This window comes from Oncorhynchus mykiss, chromosome 1 (genome assembly GCF_013265735.2).
Source record: "Oncorhynchus mykiss isolate Arlee chromosome 1, USDA_OmykA_1.1, whole genome shotgun sequence".
Taxonomy (NCBI): domain Eukaryota; kingdom Metazoa; phylum Chordata; class Actinopteri; order Salmoniformes; family Salmonidae; genus Oncorhynchus; species Oncorhynchus mykiss.
This window is the reverse complement of record NC_048565.1, coordinates 4602959-4625372: the sequence shown is the minus strand read 5'-3', so window position 1 is coordinate 4625372 and position 22414 is coordinate 4602959. Positions and strand designations below refer to the sequence as shown.

At 45.6% G+C, this 22414-nt stretch overlaps 1 protein-coding gene across 2 annotated transcripts in view; it reads left to right on the top strand.

Moving 5' to 3' along the window:
* The window catches only part of crocc2 (ciliary rootlet coiled-coil, rootletin family member 2), a 243961-nt gene that overhangs the window by 60030 nt on the left and 161517 nt on the right, over positions 1-22414 (top strand). For both annotated transcript variants that reach the window (XM_036983122.1, XM_036983156.1), the window contains exons 4-8: positions 5334-5504; positions 8203-8286; positions 8397-8512; positions 11510-11654; positions 21530-21636. In XM_036983122.1, the coding sequence (XP_036839017.1) occupies positions 5334-5504; positions 8203-8286; positions 8397-8512; positions 11510-11654; positions 21530-21636 (623 nt within the window). The remainder of the gene's footprint in view (positions 1-5333; positions 5505-8202; positions 8287-8396; positions 8513-11509; positions 11655-21529; positions 21637-22414) is intronic.

The window sequence follows — 22414 nt, the reverse complement described above, 5'->3', positions numbered from 1 at the left end:
TGCACATTTCTGTTTGAAAAAGCTAGCCTTTGCTTTCCTGACTGACTGAGTATATTGGTTCCTGACTTCCCTGAAAATGTGCAAATCTCTGGGACTATTCGATGCTCATGCAGAACGCCACAGGATGTTTTTTGTGCTGGTCGAGGGCAGTCAGGTCTGGAGTAAACCAAGGGATATATCAAGTAATAGCAAGTAGATTATTACCAAGTAGCACTGCAAGGCTCTAAAACCTGTAATAGCAAGTAGATTATTACCAAGTAGATTATTACCAAGTAGCACTGCAAGGCTCTAAAACCTGTAATACCAAGTAGATTATTACCAAGTAGATTATTACCAAGTAGATTATTACCAAGTAGATTATTACCAAGTAGCACTGCAAGGCTCTAAAACCTGTAATACCAAGTAGATTATTACCAAGTAGATTATTACCAAGTAGATTATTACCAAGTAGATTATTACCAAGTAGATTATTACCAAGTAGATTATTACCAAGTAGATTATTACCAAGTAGATTATTACCAAGTAGATTATTACCAAGTAGATTATTACCAAGTAGATTATTACCAAGTAGATTATTACCAAGTAGATTATTACCAAGTAGATTATTACCAAGTAGCACTGCAAGGCTCTAAAACCTAACATATGCTCACAAGCTGGACATAATGACTCAACAACCTCGTAGTCCCCTTACACACAGCAGCTGGGATGTGTGTGTGTGTGTGTGTGTGTGTGTGTGTGTGTGTGTGTGTGTGTGTGTGCGTGCGTGTGTGCATGTGCGTGCGCGTGTGTGAGTGTGTGTGTGTGCGTGTCAGAGATGTACCACTGCTGAGTCGTTGCTGAACATCTCTAATCTGCCCATGTCTCTCCTCCTTCTTAGTCTCTAAAGCTGTCACCTAACAATGGCCAGCAAAACAGTACACACACACACACACACACACACACACGCGCGCGTGCACGACCGCACGCACGCACGCACACACACAGACACACACACACACAGACACACAGACACACACACACACACACACAGACACACACACACACACACACACACACACACACACACACAGACACACACACACACAGACACACAGACACACACACACACACACAGACACACAGACACACACACACACACACACACAGACACACACACACACACACACACACACACACACACACACACACACACAGACACACACACACACAGACACACAGACACACACACACACACACAGACACACAGACACACACACACACACACACACACACACACAGACACACACACACACAGACACACAGACACACACACACACACACAGACACACACACACACACACACACAGTAAAACCATGAACCAGTAAAACAGCCAAACAAGTCGTTGTGTTCTCCTGGGGTCCCCTCAAAACTAAACCTCCTAAACCACTAAAAACACAGAGACTACGGGCACAATGAGTTTGTTTGCCTTTTTGTACTTTTGTGGCCTCTAATACAACTCTGAAATGGCCATTATTCATCATAAATGACACCTATTCCCTGTTTAGTGCCCTACTGTTGACCAGATCCATATAGGTCCAAAACGTAGTGCACTAAGTAGGGAATAGGGTTCCATAGGGCTCTGGTCTAAAGTAGTGCACTATATAGGGAATAGGGTTCTGGTCTAAAGTAGTGCACTATATAGGGAATAGGGTTCTGGTCTAAAGTAGTGCACTATGTAGGGAATAGGGGCTCTGGTCTAAAGTAGTGCACTATGTAGGGAATAGGGTTCCATAGGGCTCTGGTCTAAAGTAGTGCACTATATAGGGAATAGGGTTCCATAGGGCTCTGGTCTAAAGTAGTGCACTATATAGGGAATAGGGTTCTGGTCTAAAGTAGTGCACTATATAGGGAATAGGGGCTCTGGTCTAAAGTAGTGCACTATGTAGGGAATAGGGTTCCATAGGGCTCTGGTCTAAAGTGGTGCACTATATAGGGAATAGGGCTCTGGTCTAAAGTAGTGCACTATATAGGGAATAGGGCTCTGGTCTAAAGTAGTGCACTATATAGGGAATAGGGTGCTGTTTGGGACGCGAGCCAGTAAACTGTCCATTTGAAAATGTGTTAATAATACTAGTGAAGGAGTTTGAACAGTGAGACTATTGTCCTACTCTACTCTGGAGCCTGGTCAACAGATTAAACACACTGGGAAGACATGAGGTACAGGGGGGGGGGGGGGGGGAGCTAGATGTAGCGCAGGAGAGAGACAGAGAGAGACCGAGAGAGACACAGAGAGAGAGAGAATGAGAGAGAGAGACAGAGACAGAGAGAGAGAGAGAGAGAGAGACAGAGAGAGAGACAGAGAGAGAGACAGAGAGAGAGACAGAGAGAGACCGAGAGAGACACAGAGAGAGAGAGAGACACAGAGAGAGAGAGAATGAGAGAGAGAGACAGAGACAGAGAGAGAGAGAGAGAGAGAGAGACAGAGAGAGAGACAGAGAGAGAGACAGAGAGAGACCGAGAGAGACACAGAGAGAGAGAGAATGAGAGAATGAGAGAGAGAGACAGAGACAGAGAGAGAGGTAGAGAGAGAGAGAGACAGAGAGAGAGAGAGACAGAGAGAGACAGAGAGAGACAGAGAGAGAGACAGAGAGAGAGGTAGAGAGAGAGAGAGAGAGAGAGACAGAGAGATAGAGAGAGAGAGGGGGGGAGTACTCTTTCTCTCTCTCTCTCTCTCGCAATTCCATTTCAATTCAAAGGGCTTTATTGGCAATGGAAACATATGTTTACATTGCCAAAGCAATGTCTTTCTTTCTCTCTCTCTCTTTCCCCTCCCATTTTAAACGAGGCACGCAAGCAACAGTGTGTTGTAGTGTGTTTGCTGTGTAGCTGTGTGTTTTAGTGTGTATCAGGGAATAGCAGTGTGTTGTGGTGTGTTTGCTGTGTAGCTGTGTTGTAGCAGTGTGTTGTGGTGTGTATCAGGGAATAGCAGTGTGTTGTGGTGTGTATCAGGGAATAGCTGTGTGTTGTAGTGTGTATCAGGGAATAGCAGTGTGTTGTGGTGTGTATCAGGGAATAGCAGTGTGTTGTAGTGTGTATCAGGGAATAACAGTGTGTTGTGGTGTATCAAATGTAGTGTGTTTGCTGTGTAGCTGTGTTGTCCCAGTGTGTTGTAGTGTGTAGCTGTGTTGTCCCAGTGTGTTGTAGTGTGTAGCTGTGTTGTCCCAGTGTGTTGTAGTGTGTAGCTGTGTTGTCCCAGTGTGTTGTAGTGTGTAGCTGTGTTGTCCCAGTGTGTTGTAGTGTGTAGCTGTGTTGTCCCAGGGCTCACTGAGCCATGTGGTTTGTGTTAGTAAGGACAGGGTGTCTGGCACCAGAGAGAAAGAGGAGTGGGTGGTACGCTGGGGGAGTCAGGGGGGAGTCAGGGGGGAGTATAGGGGAGGGGTAGAGGCTGTGTGAGGTTGAGAGGCTACAGGGCAGTTGGATTTCAGATATTTTGGGAGGGGAGATTTAATTCCAACACCAGAGAAAGGCCGGTCCCTTCAGGAATCTTCCCTGCTTGCAGATTGGATCAATACACGTAGAAACTGTCACACAACAGACACGCAACGGACACACAACGGACACACAACGGACACACAACGGACACACAACGGACACACAACAGACACACAACAGACACACAACGGGCACATTAACGGACACTAACACAATCTACCTACATCTCTTCTGTGGTGAAGGCTTGGTCCATTATTGGCCAGGGATTTTGTTATGTTTCTATCAGGTATAAACAGAAATAGTCAGACAACAGTCAATCTTTTGATCCCTTATATAACATAGAGGTTGAATAGCAGTGGGCCATTATATAACATAGAGGTTGAATAGCAGTGGGCCATTATATAACATAGAGGTTGAATAGCAGTGGGCCATTATATAACCCAGAGGTTTAATAGCAGTGGGACATTATATAACCTAGAGGTTGAATAGCAGTGGGCCATTATATAACCCAAAGGTTTAATAGCAGTGGGACATTATATAACCCAGAGGTTTAATAGCAGTGGGACATTATTTAACCCAGAGGTTGAATAGCAGTGGGCCATTATATAACCCAGAGGTTTAATAGCAGTGGGACATTATATAACATAGAGGTTTAATAGCAGTGGGCCATTATACAACATAGAGGTTGAATAGCAGTGGGCCATTATATAACACAGAGGTTGAATAGCAGTGGGACATTATATAACATAGAGGTTGAATAGCAGTGGGCTATTATATAAACCAGAGGTTGAATAGCAGTGGGACATTATATAACATAGAGGTTTAATAGCAGTGGGCCATTATATAACATAGAGGTTGAATAGCAGTGGGCCATTATATAACCCAGAGGTTGAATAGCAGTGGGACATTATATAACATAGAGGTTGAATAGCAGTGGGCCATTATATAACATAGAGGTTTAATGGCAGTGGGACATTATATAACATAGAGGTTGAATAGCAGTGGGCCATTATATAACCCAGAGGTTGAATAGCAGTGGGACATTATATAACATAGAGGTTGAATAGCAGTGGGCCATTATATAACATAGAGGTTGAATAGCAGTGGGCCATTATATAACCCAGAGGTTGAATAGCAGTGGGACATTATATAACATAGAGGTTGAATAGCAGTGGGCCATTATATAACATAGAGGTTTAATGGCAGTGGGACATTATATAACATAGAGGTTGAATAGCAGTGGGCCATTATATAACCCAGAGGTTGAATAGCAGTGGGACATTATATAACATAGAGGTTTAATAGCAGTGGGCCATTATATAACATAGAGGTTTAATAGCAGTGGGCCATTATATAACATAGAGGTTGAATAGCAGTGGGCCATTATATAACCCAGAGGTTGAATAGCAGTGGGACATTATATAACATAGAGGTTTAATAGCAGTGGGCCATTATATAACATAGAGGTTTAATAGCAGTGGGCCATTATATAACATAGAGGTTGAATAGCAGTGGGCCATTATATAACCCAGAGGTTGAATAGCAGTGGGCCATTATATAACATAGAGGTTGAATAGCAGTGGGCCATTATATAACCCAGAGGTTGAATAGCAGTGGGACATTATATAACCCAGAGGTTTAATAGCAGTGGGCCATTATATAACATAGATGTTGAATAGCAGTGGGCCATTATATAACCTAGAGGTTGAATTTCAGTGGTGTGTCATCATTATGATTATGCCAAGTCATGTTTTAGAGCTTGTTATAAGGGTCTAAGGTTAACCTCCCTTTGTTTGTGTGTGTGTGTGTGTATGTGTGTGTGTGTGTGTGTGTGTGTGTGTGTGTGTGTGTGTATGTACAGCTTGAACAGATGCTGGCTCTGCAGTCCGCAGCGGGGGACTCGGACCAAGCGAGTGTGTCTGTAGAGCGCCTGCGGCTGCAGAGCGAGGAGAGGGCCTACAGGCAAAAACTACAGGCCTATCAGGAGGGACAACACAGACAGGCTCAGCTGGTACAAAAACTGCAGACCAAGGTACTGGAGGGAGGAGAGGAGGAGGAGGGGGGGGGGGGGGGGTCAAGCTATTGAAGAGACGACTGTGAGAAGAATGCTGTCTCTGCTCTGGACTTGACTGGTCCAGGGATTATTGTTCTGTCCTGTAGGACCCAGGGAGTATTGTTGACCTGTAGGATCCAGGATCCAGGGAGTATTGTTGACCTGTAGGATCCAGGATCCAGGGAGTATTGTTGACCTGTAGGACCCAGGGAGTATTGTTGACCTGTAGGATCCAGGATCCAGGGAGTATTGTTGACCTGTAGGATCCAGGATCCAGGGAGTATTGTTGACCTGTAGGATCCAGGATCCAGGGAGTATTGTTGACCTGTAGGACCCAGGGAGTATTGTTGACCTGTAGGATCCAGGGAGTATTGTTGACCTGTAGGATCCAGGATCTAGGAAGTATTGTTGACCTGTAGGACCCAGGGAGTATTGTTGACCTGTAGGATCCAGGGAGTATTGTTGACCTGTAGGACCCAGGGAGTATTGTTGACCTGTAGGATCCAGGAAGTATTGTTGACCTGCAGGATCCAGGATCCAGGGAGTATTGTTGACCTGTAGGACCCAGGGAGTATTGTTGACCTGTAGGATCCAGGGAGTATTGTTGACCTGTAGGATCCAGGGAGTATTGTTGACCTGTAGGATCCAGGGAGTATTGTTGACCTGTAGGATCCAGGGAGTATTGTTGACCTGTAGGACCCAGGGAGTATTGTTGACCTGTAGGATCCAGGGAGTATTGTTGACCTGTAGGATCCAGGATCTAGGGAGTATTGTTGACCTGTAGGATCCAGGGAGTATTGTTGACCTGTAGGATCCAGGGAGTATTGTTGACCTGTAGGATCCAGGGAGTATTGTTGACCTGTAGGATCCAGGGAGTATTGTTGACCTGTAGGATCCAGGGAGTATTGTTGACCTGTAGGATCCAGGATCTAGGGAGTATTGTTGACCTGTAGGACCCAGGGAGTATTGTTGACCTGTAGGATCCAGGATCCAGGGAGTATTGTTGACCTGTAGGACCCAGGGAGTATTGTTGACCTGCAGGATCCCGGATCCAGGGAGTATTGTTGACCTGTAGGATCCAGGATCCAGGGAGTATTGTTGACCTGTAGGATCCAGGATCCAGGGAGTATTGTTGACCTGCAGGATCCAGGATCCAGGGAGTATTGTTGACCTGCAGGATCCAGGATCCAGGGAGTATTGTTGACCTGTAGGGTCCAGGGAGTATTGTTGACCTGCAGGATCCAGGATCCAGGGAGTATTGTTGACCTGTACGATCCAGGGAGTATTGTTGACCTGTAGGATCCAGGGAGTATTGTTGACCTGTACGATCCAGGGAGTATTGTTGTCCTGTACGATCCAGGGAGTATTGTTGACCTGTACGATCCGGGGAGCATTATTGTGATGTACTACAGTGATGTAATACAGTACATTCAGTAGGAATTCAGAGCCATTCCTATTTTCCACATTTTGTTACGTTACAGCCTCATTCTAAAATGAATTGAATTGTTTTTTTTTTCTCATCAGTCTACACACAATACCCCATAATGACATCACAATACCCCATAATGACATCACAATACCCCATTATGACAAAGCAAAAGCAGGTTTTTAGATTTGTTGCAAATATATTGCAAATTAAAAACAGAAATACTATATTTACAGAAGTATTCAGAGCCTTTGACAGGGAGGTGACCAAGAACCCGATGGTAACTCTGACAGAGCTCCATAGTTCCTCTATGGAGATGGGAGAACCTTCCAGAAGGACAACCATCTCAATCAGGCCTTTATGGTATAGTGAACAGATGGAAGCCACTCCTCAGTAAAAGGCACATGACAGCCCGCTTGGAGTTTGCCAATAGGTACCTAAAGGACTCTCAGACCATGAGAAACAAGATTCTCTGGTCTGATGAAACCAACATTGAACTCTTTGGCCTGAATGCCAAGCGTCACGTCTGGAGGAAACCTGCACCCTACTTACGGTGAAGCATGGTGGTGGCAGCATCATGCTGTGGGGTTGTTTTCAGCAACAGGTACTGGGAGACTAGTCAGGATTGAGGGAAAGATGTACAGAGAGAGAGATCCTTGATGAAAACCTGCTCCAGAGCTCTCAGGACCTCAGACTGGGGCGAAGGTTCACCTTCCAACAGGACAACAACCCTAAGCACACAGCCAAGACAACGCAGCACCTTTGACTTCGGGACAAGTCTCTGAATGTCCTTGAGTGGCCCAGCCAGAGCCCGGATTTGAACCCGATCGAACATCTCTGGAGAGACATGAAAATAGCTGTAAAGCCAACCTCCCCATCCAACCTGACAGAGGTTGAGAGGATATGCAGAGAAGAATGGGAGAAACTCCCCCAAATACAGGTGTGTCAAGCTTGTAGTGTCAAACTCAATAAGAATCGAGGCTGTAATCGCTGCCAAAGGTGCTTCAACAAAGTACTGAGTAAAGGGTCTGAATACTTATGCAAATGTAGTATTTCCTTTTTCCCCCTTTTTTAAACATTTAGCAAACATTTAAATAAAAACTGTTTTTGATTAGTCATTATGGGGTGTTGTGCGTAGATTGTTGAGGGGGAAAAAAAACGATTATATCCATTTTAGGATTTAGCATAACGAAATCTGGAAAAGTCAAGGGGTCTGAATACTTTCTGAATGAACTGTCTGTCTTGTACCAGACGCTTCAGTACAAGAAGAGATGTGGTGAACTGGAAGAGCAGCTGTTGGAGAAGACCTCCGAGTCAGAAAGACTACAACTCTCAGTAAGTCTGAGGAAACTCAATTTTAGAAGCTACTTTGTCCCTTGGGGCCACCGTACTCAGTAAACTGTACGTACTGTAAATATCTGGGCTGGTGGCGGTGTTGTGTTCAGCTACAGGCCCAGCTGGACTCGTCAGCCCACCGCCTGCACCGGACAGAAACACAGCTTCAGGACAACAGCAGAACCATCCAGAGCAAACTGGCCATGTTGGAGGAAGAACAGAAGAGGTAGGTTCTACAGAGCAGTAGAGGTAGGTTCTACCGAGCAGTAGAGGGAGGTTCTACAGAGCAGTAGAGGGAGGTTCTACAGAGCAGTAGAGGGAGGTTCTACAGAGCAGTAGAGGGAGGTTCTACAGAGCAGTAGAGGGAGGTTCCACAGAGCAGTAGAGGGAGGTTCCGTAGAGCAGTAGAGGGAGGTTCTACAGAGCAGTAGAGGGAGGTTCTACAGAGCAGTAGAGGGAGGTTCTACAGAGCAGTAGAGGGAGGTTCCACAGAGCAGTAGAGGGAGGTTCCGTAGAGCAGTAGAGGGAGGTTCTACAGAGCAGTAGAGGGAGGTTCCACAGAGCAGTAGAGGGAGGTTCCGTAGAGCAGTAGAGGGAGGTTCTACAGAGCAGTAGAGGGAGGTTCTACAGAGCAGTAGAGAGAGGTTCTACAGAGCAGTAGAGGGAGGTTCCACAGAGCAGTAGAGGGAGGTTCCGTAGAGCAGTAGAGGGAGGTTCCGCAGATCAAAACATTTATGAAATGAGTACAGTAATCCCCTTAGAACTCTTTCTTTTCATCGTTAAAAAAAACCCACCAAAGCCGCTCAGAAGTGTTTCTGAGAAACAGTTTGTATGGAACAGAGAGAAAGACTGCCTCTGTTTTCCCCGTGCCCAGGCTGGGAAGAGGAGGACAGCGGGAGGGAGGCTGGCCTAGTAGGGAGTGTGAAGCGTAGCCTTTATACTGTAGATGCTTTCGGCATCCAATTTGTCAAAGTTAATTAGCTCGGTCCTGTTGGCTCAGTCGTTCAGAGTACTTTAACGGTGTCTCACACTGAGCGGGGGACCGGGCCCAGCAACCCCTGCACCTGACACCAGCCTTTAAACAAACAAGATTTATAGAGCCAACCAGCTCTAATTGAAATTGTTACGACAGATGCTTGGCAGCCCGCTTGCCAAGGCCCCATCACTTTTATAGCAGCCTCAGCATGGAGCTCCGCCGTGAGGCCTGCTGTAGAGGTGCTGAACCACATCTGAGTGGAGCTTTCTAGTGAGTCCTAATGTCGAGTAAGTAACCAAGCCTCTGTTTGTAGTGTGAAACATTCTCTGCACCAGAGGAGGCTGGTGGGAGGAGCTATAGGAGGACGGGCTCATTGTAATGGCTGGAATGGAATTAATGGAAGCGAGTCAAACACGTGGTTTCCATTAATGTTTGATGTGTTTCACATCGTTCCTGGCAATCTATTCCAGCCATTACAATGAGCCCGTCCTCCTATAGCTCCTCCCACCAGCCTCCACTGGTTTGGTACCATTCCATTGATTCTATTCCAGCCATTACAATGAGCCATCCTCCCCCCAGCAGCCTCCACTGGTTTGGTACCATTCCATTGATTCCATTCCAGCCATTACAATGAGCCGTCCTCCCTCCAGCAGCCTCCACTGGTTTGGTACCATTCCATTGATTCTATTCCAGCCATTACAATGAGCCCGTCCTCCTATAGCTCCTCCCACCAGCCTCTGCTCTGTATCGAGCTCCACCGTGAGGCCTATTGTAAAGCTCTGCTGTGAGGCCTACTGTAGAGTTAATTACCGACCCTTTGCACGGAGCTGCACCGTGAGATCTACTATACAGTGAGTAGTCAAGCTCCTCCATGGAGCTCCACCATGAGGCTCACTGTGGTGTTAGTTACCAAGCCTGTACACTGAGCTGCTCATGTGAGACCTACTTAGAGTTCATTTCCAAGCCTCTCCATGGAGCTCCACCACGAGGCACACTATACAGTCAGTAGTCAAGCTTCTCCATGGAGCTCCATCGTGAGGTCTATGGTAGTTAGTTTTAAAGCCTCTGTACAGAGCTCCGCCATGAGGCCTAATGCACAGTGAGTAGCCAAGCCTCTCCATGGAGCTCCACCGTGAGGTCTATGGTAGTTAGTTTTAAAGCCTCTGTACAGAGCTCCGCCATGAGGCCTACTGTAGAGTGAGTAGCCAAGCCTCTCCGTGGCCCTTCGCCTCGGTTTGGCTCGCTGCACAGTGCTAACCCTTCTCCACTCCCCTCAGATAGCTTAAAAACATGGAGAAAACATAGACAGTTGGCCGGCTTCGCATACGACTCAGCGTGAGAATGATGTAAACATTTCTGTAAATGACTCTGTGAGAGTCTGGTAGGAATTAGGACGGAGTTGACGTGGACTTTATTAAAGTGTCACACGTGTTCTGCTGTGTAAGCGTGGCTGGCAAGGGTGGATCACAGAAAAGGGTTTATAAGCTTGTAAACGTAGGAGTGATATAGTGGCCAGGCGATTGATGGAGTTTGGGTGGGGGGACAGCAAGGTTTTAGGAGGGATGGAGGGAGGGAGGGAGGGAGGGGAACGAGAACGAGGAGAATGAGGAGGAGAAGTTGTGGGAAGATTAGGGGAGTCAGGTTTGCAGCTGTTGGTGGTTGGTTGACAAGTGATGCTGCCAACTTGGCTGTTGATGGAGTATGGGTGGGGGTGGGGAGTGGGGGTAGGGGTGGGGTTGGGGGTAGGGTTGGGGGTAGGGGGGTGGGGGTAGGGGGTAGGGGGTGGGACAGGGTTTTTAGAAGGGACGGAATCAGAGAGGGAGAGAGAGAGGTCGTTAATGGCTGGTGGACAGGTGACAGCACCAACTTGGCTCCTCACTACCATGTAATAGGAAAGACGAGCTAAACTCTTAACTAAGTTCTGTATAATAAGTCTTTGTCCGGAGTGACATGATGTCATAGAAAAGAGGGCCAAGCACTCGCAAATAAAGTATAACTTAACTTCATTATTATCAGTCATAATGACGTCAATGCATTTGTGATTTGCTGGTTATCTTTTTCATGTCATGTATCAACAAGTTCTGCGTCCAGAATTACACCTTAAATATATATATATATATATATATATATATAGTGCAGTAATTTTGATCTGAGCCGGCCCAGGGGCCTTGGTCAAATGTAGTGCACTATCTTTACGGGTTTCAATTTGGAACGCAGATAGAGGTCATGTGTTCCTGTGTTCCCCAGGTGTGCCGGTCTCAGTCAGGTAAACGCCCTGCTCAGAGAACAGCTGGAACAGGCGAGCTCAGCCAATCAGAGCCTGACGGAGAGCCTGCGCAGAGCCAGTGACGACTTGGAGCAGAAAGATGCTCGGCTGCGCAAAGAACAAGAGGTAAGAAGGGAGAACCCCTGTGTCCGATTCACACTAGAGGACCCTATCAGCCAGGGGCCCTATCAGCCAGGGGCCCTATCAGCCAGGGGCCCTAACAGCCAGGGGCCCTATCAGCCAGGGGCCCTATCAGCCAGGGGCCCTATCAACCAGGGGCCCTATCAGCCAGGGGCCCTAAGAGCCAGGGGCCCTAACAGCCAGGGACCCTATTAGCCAGGGACCCTATCAGCCAGGGGCGCAACTTGTCCCCCCTAGTTTTATCATTGAATTGTGATACAAAATGAGGCTGTTTGGAGTGTTTATACGACTGGATAATAAATCAAATCAAATAAAAAATATATATATTAAATTATGCCCCCCCTATAGACTCTAGTCTCTGTAGACTCTAGTCTCTGTAGACTCTAGTCTCTGTAGACTCTGTAGTCTCTGTAGTCTCTGTAGACTCTAGTCTCTGTAGACTCTAGTCTCTGTAGACTCTAGTCTCTGTAGACTCTGTAGTCTCTGTAGTCTCTGTAGACTCTAGTCTCTGTAGACTCTAGTCTCTGTAGACTCTAGTCTCTGTAGACTCTAGTCTCTGTAGACTCTGTAGTCTCTGTAGTCTCTGTAGACTCTAGTCTCTGTAGACTCTAGTCTCTGTAGACTCTAGTCTCTGTAGACTCTAGTCTCTGTAGACTCTAGTCTCTTTAGACTCTAGTCTCTGTAGACTCTAGTCTCTGTAGACTCTAGTCTCTGTAGACTCTAGTCTCTGTAGACTCTAGTCTCTTTAGACTCTAGTCTCTGTAGACTCTAGTCTCTGTAGACTCTAGTCTCTGTAGACTCTAGTCTCTGTAGACTCTAGTCTCTTTAGACTCTAGTCTCTGTAGACTCTAGTCTCTGTAGACTCTAGTCTCTGTAGACTCTAGTCTCTGTAGACTCTAGTCTCTTTAGACTCTGTAGTCTCTGTAGTCTCTGTAGTCTCTAGTCTCTGTAGACTCTAGTCTCTATAGACTCTATAGACTCTAGTCTCTGTAGACTCTGTAGACTCTGTAGACTCTAGTCTCTGTAGTTTCTGTAGACTCTAGTCTCTGTAGACTCTGTAGACTCTGTAGACTCTAGTCTCTGTAGTTTCTATAGACTCCAGTCTCTGTAGACTCTAGTCTCTGTAGACTCTATAGACTCTAGAGACTCTAGTCTCTGTAGACTCTAGTCTCTGTAGACTCTATAGACTCTAGTCTCTATAGACTCTAGTCTCTATAGACTCTAGTCTCTGTAGACTCTGTAGACTCTAGTCTCTGTAGACTCTAGTCTCTGTAGACTCTAGTCTCTGTAGACTCTAGTCTCTGTAGACTCTGTAGTCTCTGTAGTCTCTGTAGACTCTAGTCTCTGTAGACTCTAGTCTCTGTAGACTCTAGTCTCTTTAGACTCTGTAGTCTCTGTAGTCTCTGTAGTCTCTAGTCTCTGTAGACTCTAGTCTCTATAGACTCTATAGACTCTAGTCTCTGTAGACTCTGTAGACTCTGTAGACTCTAGTCTCTGTAGTTTCTGTAGACTCTAGTCTCTGTAGACTCTGTAGACTCTGTAGACTCTAGTCTCTGTAGTTTCTATAGACTCCAGTCTCTGTAGACTCTAGTCTCTGTAGACTCTATAGACTCTAGAGACTCTAGTCTCTGTAGACTCTATAGACTCTAGTCTCTATAGACTCTAGTCTCTATAGACTCTAGTCTCTGTAGACTCTGTAGACTCTAGTCTCTGTAGACTCTAGTCTCTGTAGACTCTATAGACTCTAGTCTCTGTAGACTCTAGTCTCTGTAGTCTCTGTAGACTCTGTAGACTCTAGTCTCTGTAGACTCTAGTCTCTGTAGACTCTGTAGACTCTAGTCTCTGTAGACTCTATAGACTCTAGTCTCTGTAGACTCTGTAGACTCTAGTCTCGGTAGACTCTATAGACTCTGGTCTCTGTAGACTCTAGTCTCTGTAGACTCTAGTCTCTGTAGACTCTTTAGACTCTAGTCTCTGTAGACTCTAGTCTCTGTAGACTCTATAGACTCTAGTCTCTGTAGACTCTGTAGACTCTAGTCTCTGTAGACTCTAGTCTCTGTAAACTCTCGTCTCTGTAGACTCTGTAGACTCTAGTTTCTGTAGACTCTAGTCTCTGTAGCCTCTCTAGTCTCTGTAGTCTCTGTAGTCTCTAGTCTTTTTAGTCTCTGTAGATTGTAGACTCTCACGTTGAGCAACTTTCTTTCTTTCCCATGTGGTGGGAATTCCATTCAGAATCCTGTTCTGTCAATTAATCCTCATTCTTTGTGTGTTTCTTTGTTATGATTTTCAAGCTGTTGTTTCCTGTGAAAACATTCCAAAGGCTGAACAATAAGAAAGACATTCTGGCTCTAGGAACTCACGCTGCAAACAGCCTGTTCCATGTCAAACAGGGGGGAGGGGGGTTACATTTGTCCTGTTTCACTGCATGTACAAGTGGGTAACCTGTAGAAGTGTGAGGTATGAAATGGAAATGTGTGTTGTTGTTTTTTTACATATCCCAACATCCCCTGAGACACTTTTGGAGAGTGGGGGTCACGGCCAGGGATTAGACATTATTGACAGCGACCGGGTTAGGTGCCTTGCTAAAGGGCACAGCGGCTGATTTTTTTTACCTAGTCGGCTCTGGGATTCAAACCAACGACCTTTTTCGGTTACTGTCCCAACGCTCTTAACCGCTAGGCTCTCTGATACCCAGGAAACTTAAAATTGGATCTGTACATGTTCCCAGAACATTCGCTAGGTCGCGGCAAATGTTCTCATAACACAAAAAATACTATCCATTCATGCTGACGTTACAAGAACGTTCCCAGAACATGTCGTGTCTGTTCTTTTAAAAGGTTCACAGAATGTTGTTCTTTTAATAAAAGGTTCACAGAATGTTTCTCTAGGTTCTGAAAAAATTGTGGGGATATGACTAGGGATAGGTTTCCAAAACACTAAAACTGTCCAGTTGTGTTGACAGTCAGATAATGTTCATATCAGGTTGCAAAAACTAAAGAGAAGCTTTGATAATAATGCTGACAGAACAGCCTTTCTGAGTTCTTTAAATGTTCCCAGAATATTTAATTAGGGTGTGGCTACATTACAAGGTTCCCAAAACACAATGCTCAGTTTTGATGACATTTATACAGTGTTTAAAAGTTAGGTTGCACAGCACATTCCTATAATGTTGTAAGTTAATGTTAAATAATGTTGGCATAACACCTGGTCTGAGTTATTTAAAGGTTCACAGAACGTTTAATGACGTTATGGAAGTTGCCTGGGATGTCGCAAAAATACTATTGAAATATTCACAGAATTTGCACAGAACATTCCCACAATGTTCCACAGTTTTTATGATGTTCGTAGCACATTTATTTTAAGTGTAACATCATATTCTATTAATGTTGTCTTGGAGGGCCTCAGAACATTTCAAGATCATTTGGAAAATGTTATATTTAAGTTTGACCTAATATTACCACAACATTCTCAGCGTACAAATGTGTATCTCCATAAAGCAGATTGGAAAAGAAACCCATTATGTTTCTCTTCAGATTTAATTAAAGTCATATTTCAGGTCATATTTCAGGTCATATTTCAGGTCATATTTCAGGTCATATTTCAGGTCATATTTCAGGTCATATTTCAGGTGTGTAGGATCACTACAAGGGAGTATAGATAAAGTGCAGTTTAATTTCATTCGTAAGACATTTGAATAGCATTTAATCATACTGACACAACCATATTTTTTTTACTCATCACATGTTGACAATCTGCATTTTATTTAACTCATAGGATGTTTGGAACAGTATTTAGTCATACATACAACAATATTTTACACTTCTTATGTTGACAAACTGGTTTGGAAGCTGCGATGTCTGGTAACCAAAGCCATGTGTTTCATCCTCTGCAACACCAGGGATTGACTCCTATCGATTATTTTTTTCCAGTACGGTCGCCATGGCAGTACAGTCGCCATGGCAGTACGGTCGCCATGGCAGTACGGTCAATCAGGAATTCCATGGTTCCTTTTTAGGCTTCTTAAACATAACTAACCCCGGGAAATACTGGTGAACTGTGTTATTCACCTTCCCTTCACCCATCCCCTTTATGTGCTGTCTACTTCTGGGTTCATATTTACAAGGTAAGTGCTGATCTAGGATCACTTTTTTCAGATCATAACAAATATGACGAGGGGACCATATCAAGACTCAAAGCAGGAATTATATCGGGTGCTTTTAAAAAAATAGTTGAACAGTACATTTTTGTACAATGTTTATTTATTTTAATTTTTTAATTTTTTACAATTAGTTTAAATTCTGGATTTCTGACTGGATTTTAAAACATCTGGGTGAAATAAAGACATCCCCTCTTTAAGTAGATTTATATCTGAACCTCAATTTCACCGTTTAAAAATAAATACAAAAAATTGTTTAAAAGAACATTTGGGATTGAAACCTGCACTCTTCAGCTCAGCAACCCTCAGCATTAGCAGAGATATCTAGATTAGATAGATAGATAGATAGATAGATGATAGATTGATTGATAGATTGATAGATTGATTTATTTCTGGTGTTGTTGTGTATCCATATGCTTCTTAAATACTCAGAACTCAGAACATTCAAACTAAATAAGAAAACAATTGGACTTTTTCTCAATTTCAATCTAAACATATACAAGTGGCCTCCCGGGTGGCGCAGTGGTTAAGGGCGCTGTACTGCAGCGCCAGCTGTGCCATCAGAGACCCTGGGTTCGCGCCCAGGCTCTGTCGTGACCGGGAGGTCTGTGGGGCGACGCACAATTGGCCTAGCGTCGTCCGGTTTAGGGAGGGCTTGGTCGGTAGGGGTGATAAGTCACTGTCAACTGCGCTTATTTTCAGCAAACTTTACATGTGTAACTATTTATATGAACATAACAAGATTCAACAACTGAGACATAAACTGAACAAGTTCCACAGACATGTGACTAACAGAAATTGAATAATGTGTCCCTGTACAAAGGGGGGGTCAAAATCAAAAGTAACAGTCAGTATCTGGTGTTCGCCACCAACTGCAGTGCATCTCCTTCTCATAGACTGCACCAGATTTGCCAGTTCTTGCTGTGAGATGTTACCCCACTCTTCCACCAAGGCACCTGCAAGTTCCAGGACATTTCTGGGGGGAATGGCCCTAGCCCTCACCCTCCGATCCAACAGGTCCCAAACGTGCTCAATGGGATTGAGATCCGGGCTCTTCGCTGGCCATGGCAGAACACTGACATTCCTGTCTTGCAGGAAATCACGCACAGAACGAGCAGTTTGGCTGCTGGCATTGTCATGCCGGAGGATCATGTCAGGATGAGCCTGCAGGAAGGGTACCACATGAGAGAGGAGGATGTCTTCCCTGTAACGCAAACAATTGAGATTGCCTGCAATGACAACAAGCTTAGTCCGATGATGCTTTGACAAATCAAATCAAATTTATTTATATAGCCCTTCGTACATCAGCTGATATGTCAAAGTGCTGTACAGAAACCCAGCCTAAAACCCCAAACAGCAAGCGATGCAGGTGTAGAAGCACGGTGGCTAGGAAAAACTCCCTAGAAAGGCCAAAACCTAGGAAGAAACCTAGAGAGGAAGCAGGCTATGAGGGGTGGCCAGTCCTCTTCTGGCTGTGCCGGGTGGAGATTATAACAGAACATGGCCAAGACCACGACGGACCCTCCACCTCCAAATCGATCCCGCTCCAGAGTACAGGCCTCACCCGGGAATCCGACCAAAACCACGACTCGTCAGTGAAGAGCACTTTCTGCCAGTCCTGCCTGGTCCAGTGACGGTGGGTTTGTGCCCATAAGTGACGTTGTTGCCGGTGATGCCTGGTGAGGACCTGCATTACAACAGGCCTCCAAGCCCTGAGTCCAGCCTCTCTCAGCCTATTGCAGACAGTCTGAGCACTTAAGGAGGGATTGTGCCCTCCTGGTGTAACTCGGGTAGTTGTTGTTGCCATCCTGTACCTGTCCCGCAGGTGTGATGTTCAGATGTACCGATCCTGTGCAGAGTTAGTAGAATGGCCTCTTTAGTGTCCTAAGTTCATAACTGTGATCTTAATTGCCTACCGTCTGTCAGCTGTTAGTGTCTTAACGACCGTTCCACTGGTGGATGTTCATTAATTGTTTATGGTTTATTGAACCAAACATGGGAAACAGTGTTTAAACCCTTTACAATGAATATCTGTGAAGTTATTTGGATTTTATGAATTATCTTTGAAAGACAGAGTCCTGAAAAAGGGACGTTTCTTTGCCGAGTTTATATTTATCAAAATAAATTCGGGTTCAACACAATAATCCTTTATTGATTTAAAGGGCCAATATTGTCACGGTCGTCGTCGGAATGAGACCAAGGTGCAGCGTGGTGAGCGTACATTTTCTTTTATTAGTCACCAACAAAACAAGAAATAACAAACACAACCGTGAAGCTTACAAGGGCTGTAGTGCCCCTGACAAAGTCATCTACTCACACTGAAAGGAGGGAAAAAGGGCTACCTAAGTATGGTTCCCAATCAGAGACAACGATAGACAGCTGTCCCTGATTGAGAACCACACCCGGCCAAAACTTTGAAATAAAGAAACATAGAAAACAAAACATAGAATGCCCACCCCACATCACACCCTGACCAAACCAATAGAGAAATAAAACAGCTCTCTAAGGTCAGGGCGTGACAAAGACAGCCATTTTTTTTAAATCTCAAAATTTTATTATTTGTGGGTTCTGGGTGGCAATTAAGTACCTTCAAATTGTCAATAATCATAATTTTGGAAAGAGAGGGTCCAGATTGTCTAGCCCGGCTGATTTGTAGGAGTCCAGATTTTGCAGTTCTTTCAGACCATCAGCTATCTGGATTTGGGGGAAGGAGAAATGGGGGAGGCTTGGCAAGTTGCTGTGGGGGGCGCAGGGCTGTTGACCGGGGTAGGGGTAGCCAGGTGGAAAGCATGGCCAGCCGTAGATTCTCAATTATAGCAGATTTATCAATGGTGACAGTGTTTCCTAGCGTCAGTGCAGTGGGCAACTGGGAGGAGGTGCCCTTATTCTCCATGGACCCAGAAGTAGACAGCCAATCAAGATGATGGGTGAAGGGAAGGTGAATAACACAGTTACCAGCATTTCCCGGTGTTAGTTATGTCTGAGAAGGTTTAACAAGGAAGAATGGTTTTCCTGATTGACCGTACTGCCACGGCGACCGTACTGCCACGGCAACCATACTGCCATAGGCTATAAGAGAGCTTCCCTGGTGTTGCAGAGGATGAAACACATGGCTTTGGTTACCAGATAATGCAGCTTCCAAACTCCACAGATTGTGCAGATTGTCAACGTTTATGGTTGTAAAGCGCTTTTCTGACACCCAAGGCAATGAAGAATAATAAAAAGTTTTAAAAATGTAATACAAATAATAATAACAATATATAAAATCCAAAACACAGGACACAAAGAACAATCAAAGCCGTGTGTCATCAGATCTGGAGAACAGAATTAACAACAGGTCCTTTTTTAAAGCTCTTCTGAACAGATCAGTCTTTAGCTGTGTTTTAAAGCAGGACAGAGACTCTGCAGCCCTGATAGTGTCTGGAAGTGGCAGGTTGGAGATGGATTCAGTAAGCTGGGCTTCTAGACTCCTAAATTGAAAGGAGAGTGTCTAGAGGAATAACTAGAGTAAAAAGGGGATGAGTTTAAGGTCGGACAGCCCCTGACATATTTGGCGAGATCCACGCCTGTGGTACAGACCAGGTCCATCGTTTGGCAATTTTTTTTTTTTGTGGGTGGCAAAGTCCACGTTTCAGTTGGGAGTCCAAAATTGTCCGGGACATCAGCCAGGCCGGTAGAGAGACAGCAGTCAGAGGAGTTGACATGTATGTTGAAATCACCAAACATTAGCATAGCAAGGCTGAAGGTGCTCAGGAGGGTTAGTAACTCAGATAGTTTAACAAGAATGTCAGAGTTGAGTGTTTCGGAGGCCGATAAATCAGCACAGCCAGTGATTTTGAAAGCCATGCCAAGATAATAGAGGCTGGTACTGGAGTTCACAGTGCAGTCAGTCCTGCAGATTACAGCCAATCTGCCAACCCGTACGGACGGATGTGTGAGAACAGTCCAGGTAGGTCTAGCCAGATGGAGTGCATTGGTTGACTGTCTAGGTAGGTCTAGCCAGATGGAATGCATTGGTTGACTCTCTAGGTAGGTCTAGCCAGATGGAATGCATTGGTTGACGGTCTAGGTAGGTCTAGCCAGATGGAGTGCATTGGTTGACTGTCCAGGTAGGTCTAGCCAGATGGAATGCATTGGTTGACTGTCTAGGTAGGTCTAGCCAGATGGAATGCATTGGTTGACGGTCTAGGTAGGTCTAGCCAGATGGAATGCATTGGTTGACTGTCTAGGTAGGTCTAGCCAGATGGAGTGAATTGGTTGACTGTCTAGGTAGGTCTAGCCAGATGGAGTGCATTGGTTGACTGTCTAGGTACGTCTAGACAGATGGAATGCATTGGTTGACTGTCTAGGTAGGTCTAGCCAGATGGAATGCATTGGTTGACTGTCCTGGTAGGTCCAGCCAGATGGAGTGCATTGGTTGACTGTCCAGGTAGGTCTAGCCAGATGGAGTGCATTGGTTGACTGTCTAGGTAGGTCTAGCCAGATGGAATGCATTGGTTGACTGTCTAGGTAGGTCTAGCTAGATGGAATGCATTGGTTGACTGTCTAGGTAGGTCTAGCCAGATGGAGTGAATTGGTTGACTGTCTAGGTAGGTCTAGCCAGATGGAGTGCATTGGTTGACTGTCTAGGTAGGTCTAGCCAGATGGAGTGCATTGGTTGACTGTCTAAGTAGGTCTAGCTAGATGGAGTGCATTGGTTGACTGTCTAGGTAGGTGTAGCTAGATGGAGTGCATTGGTTGACTGTCTAGGTAGGTCTAGCTAGATGGAGTGCATTGGTTTACTGTCTAGGTAGGTCTAGCCAGATGGAGTGCATTGGTTGACGGTCTAGGTAGGTCTAGCCAGATGGAGTGCATTGGTTGACGGTCTAGGTAGGTCTAGCCAGATGGAGTGCATTGGTTGACAGTCCAGGTAGGTCTAGCCAGATGGAGTGCATTGGTTGACGGTCTAGGTAGGTCTAGCTAGATGGAGTGCATTGGTTGACGGTCTAGGTAGGTGTAGCTAGATGGAGTGCATTGGTTGACAGTCTAGGTAGGTCTAGCTAGATGGAGTGCATTGGTTGACGGTCTAGGTAGGTCTAGCCAGATGGAGTGCATTGGTTGACGGTCGAGGTAGGTGTAGCTAGATGGAGTGCATTGGTTGACGGTCTAGGTAGGTCTAGCCAGATGGAATGCATTGGTTGGGTGAAATGTACTCGTTGGGCTGATGCCAAGTGTCATTGAGGCAGAGGAAGTCTAGACTTCTATCAGTGAGGATGTTGTTCACTAGTAAATGTCCTGTGAGTCGATAATAGTCCTACGATACAGTTCTCAGATGCAGATTTCCAATATTATGCTTTAAGAAGCTACAAATGTACATGCTGAAGATGTTGTGGTATCGACTGGACAGCTTTTTATTGTATAAGAACGTTTGCCGCAACCGAACGAATGTTCTGGGAACTTTAACAGGACCAATGTTGGTTTGCTGGGAAAAACATTACTGGTACGTTTTGTTATTATATTCTCTGGGAACCTGATGAGAACGTTTGGGGAACGTTCTGTGGTGGCTGTCACAGATGACACAGATGACATAAGAGTCTATAGCTATAGTAGTCTCAAGGTTAGACAGCACCCATCTCCCTCCTGACTCCTTCCTGTCTCCCTCCTGTCTCCCTCCCATGACCTGTCTCCCTCCCATGACCTGTCTCCCTCCTGTCTCCCTCCCCAGACGTGTGCCTTCCGGGTGGGTCGTGAGCAGGCCCGTGTGAGGGCCCTGTGGCGCCAGGCAGCCTCCCTACGGAGCACCTTCACCCAGCTCAGGACCTTCGCTGACAGGTGAGTGTGGCGACCTTGTCAGACCCCATCCAGGAACCTGACAGGAACCCTTGACACCCCCTCCAAGCCCCTGTCCAGGAACCGTCCAAACATTCACCAGACACCCCTCGAGACCCCTCCAGTTTCCCTCCAGCTACCCTGGGATCCCTATGTCCCCCCCCCCCCCCCCCCCCCCCAGTCCATACCGCCATCCAGACTCCCACCAGAACCTGGCGGGATCACTCAAGTATCCCTCCAGTCCTCCGCTCCTCCACTCTCTGAACCCCATGAACCAATCCATCCATCCCTCTCTCCTCACTGGGGACGGTTGTCTCTGGATGCCCCTGGTCTGTTGACTGAGGCATCCATCAGGATAAAGGCCTGAGGCATCCATCAGCATAAAGGCCCGAACGCAGCTGAAGTTGAACACTGGGCTTTAGTCATGTATAAACATGTATAATGTATAAACACCAACAACAGTTGAGTAATTAGCTGTAGCGTACACTGCTCTGCTTGCGGACAGAAATACCTCGTGTTTGAGGCTCGGAGTCAAACGTGAAACAGCGCCCAGTTCAACGTGAGCTGCAGGCTTATGGAGCTTAAGTCTTACAGAATCCATCTTGTCCTCAATAGGATACAACAAACCCTTTTTCCTAATGAAAAACCACTGGGCCACAACTTCAAAACTAAAGACTTTAGGTCTGTTTTCTGTTTTCTTGCAAACAATACTTACCAGTTATGGATGCTTTCCAATGGTTACCATGGTCCTCTGTCTGTAGGAGTCTGACACGTTAACCAT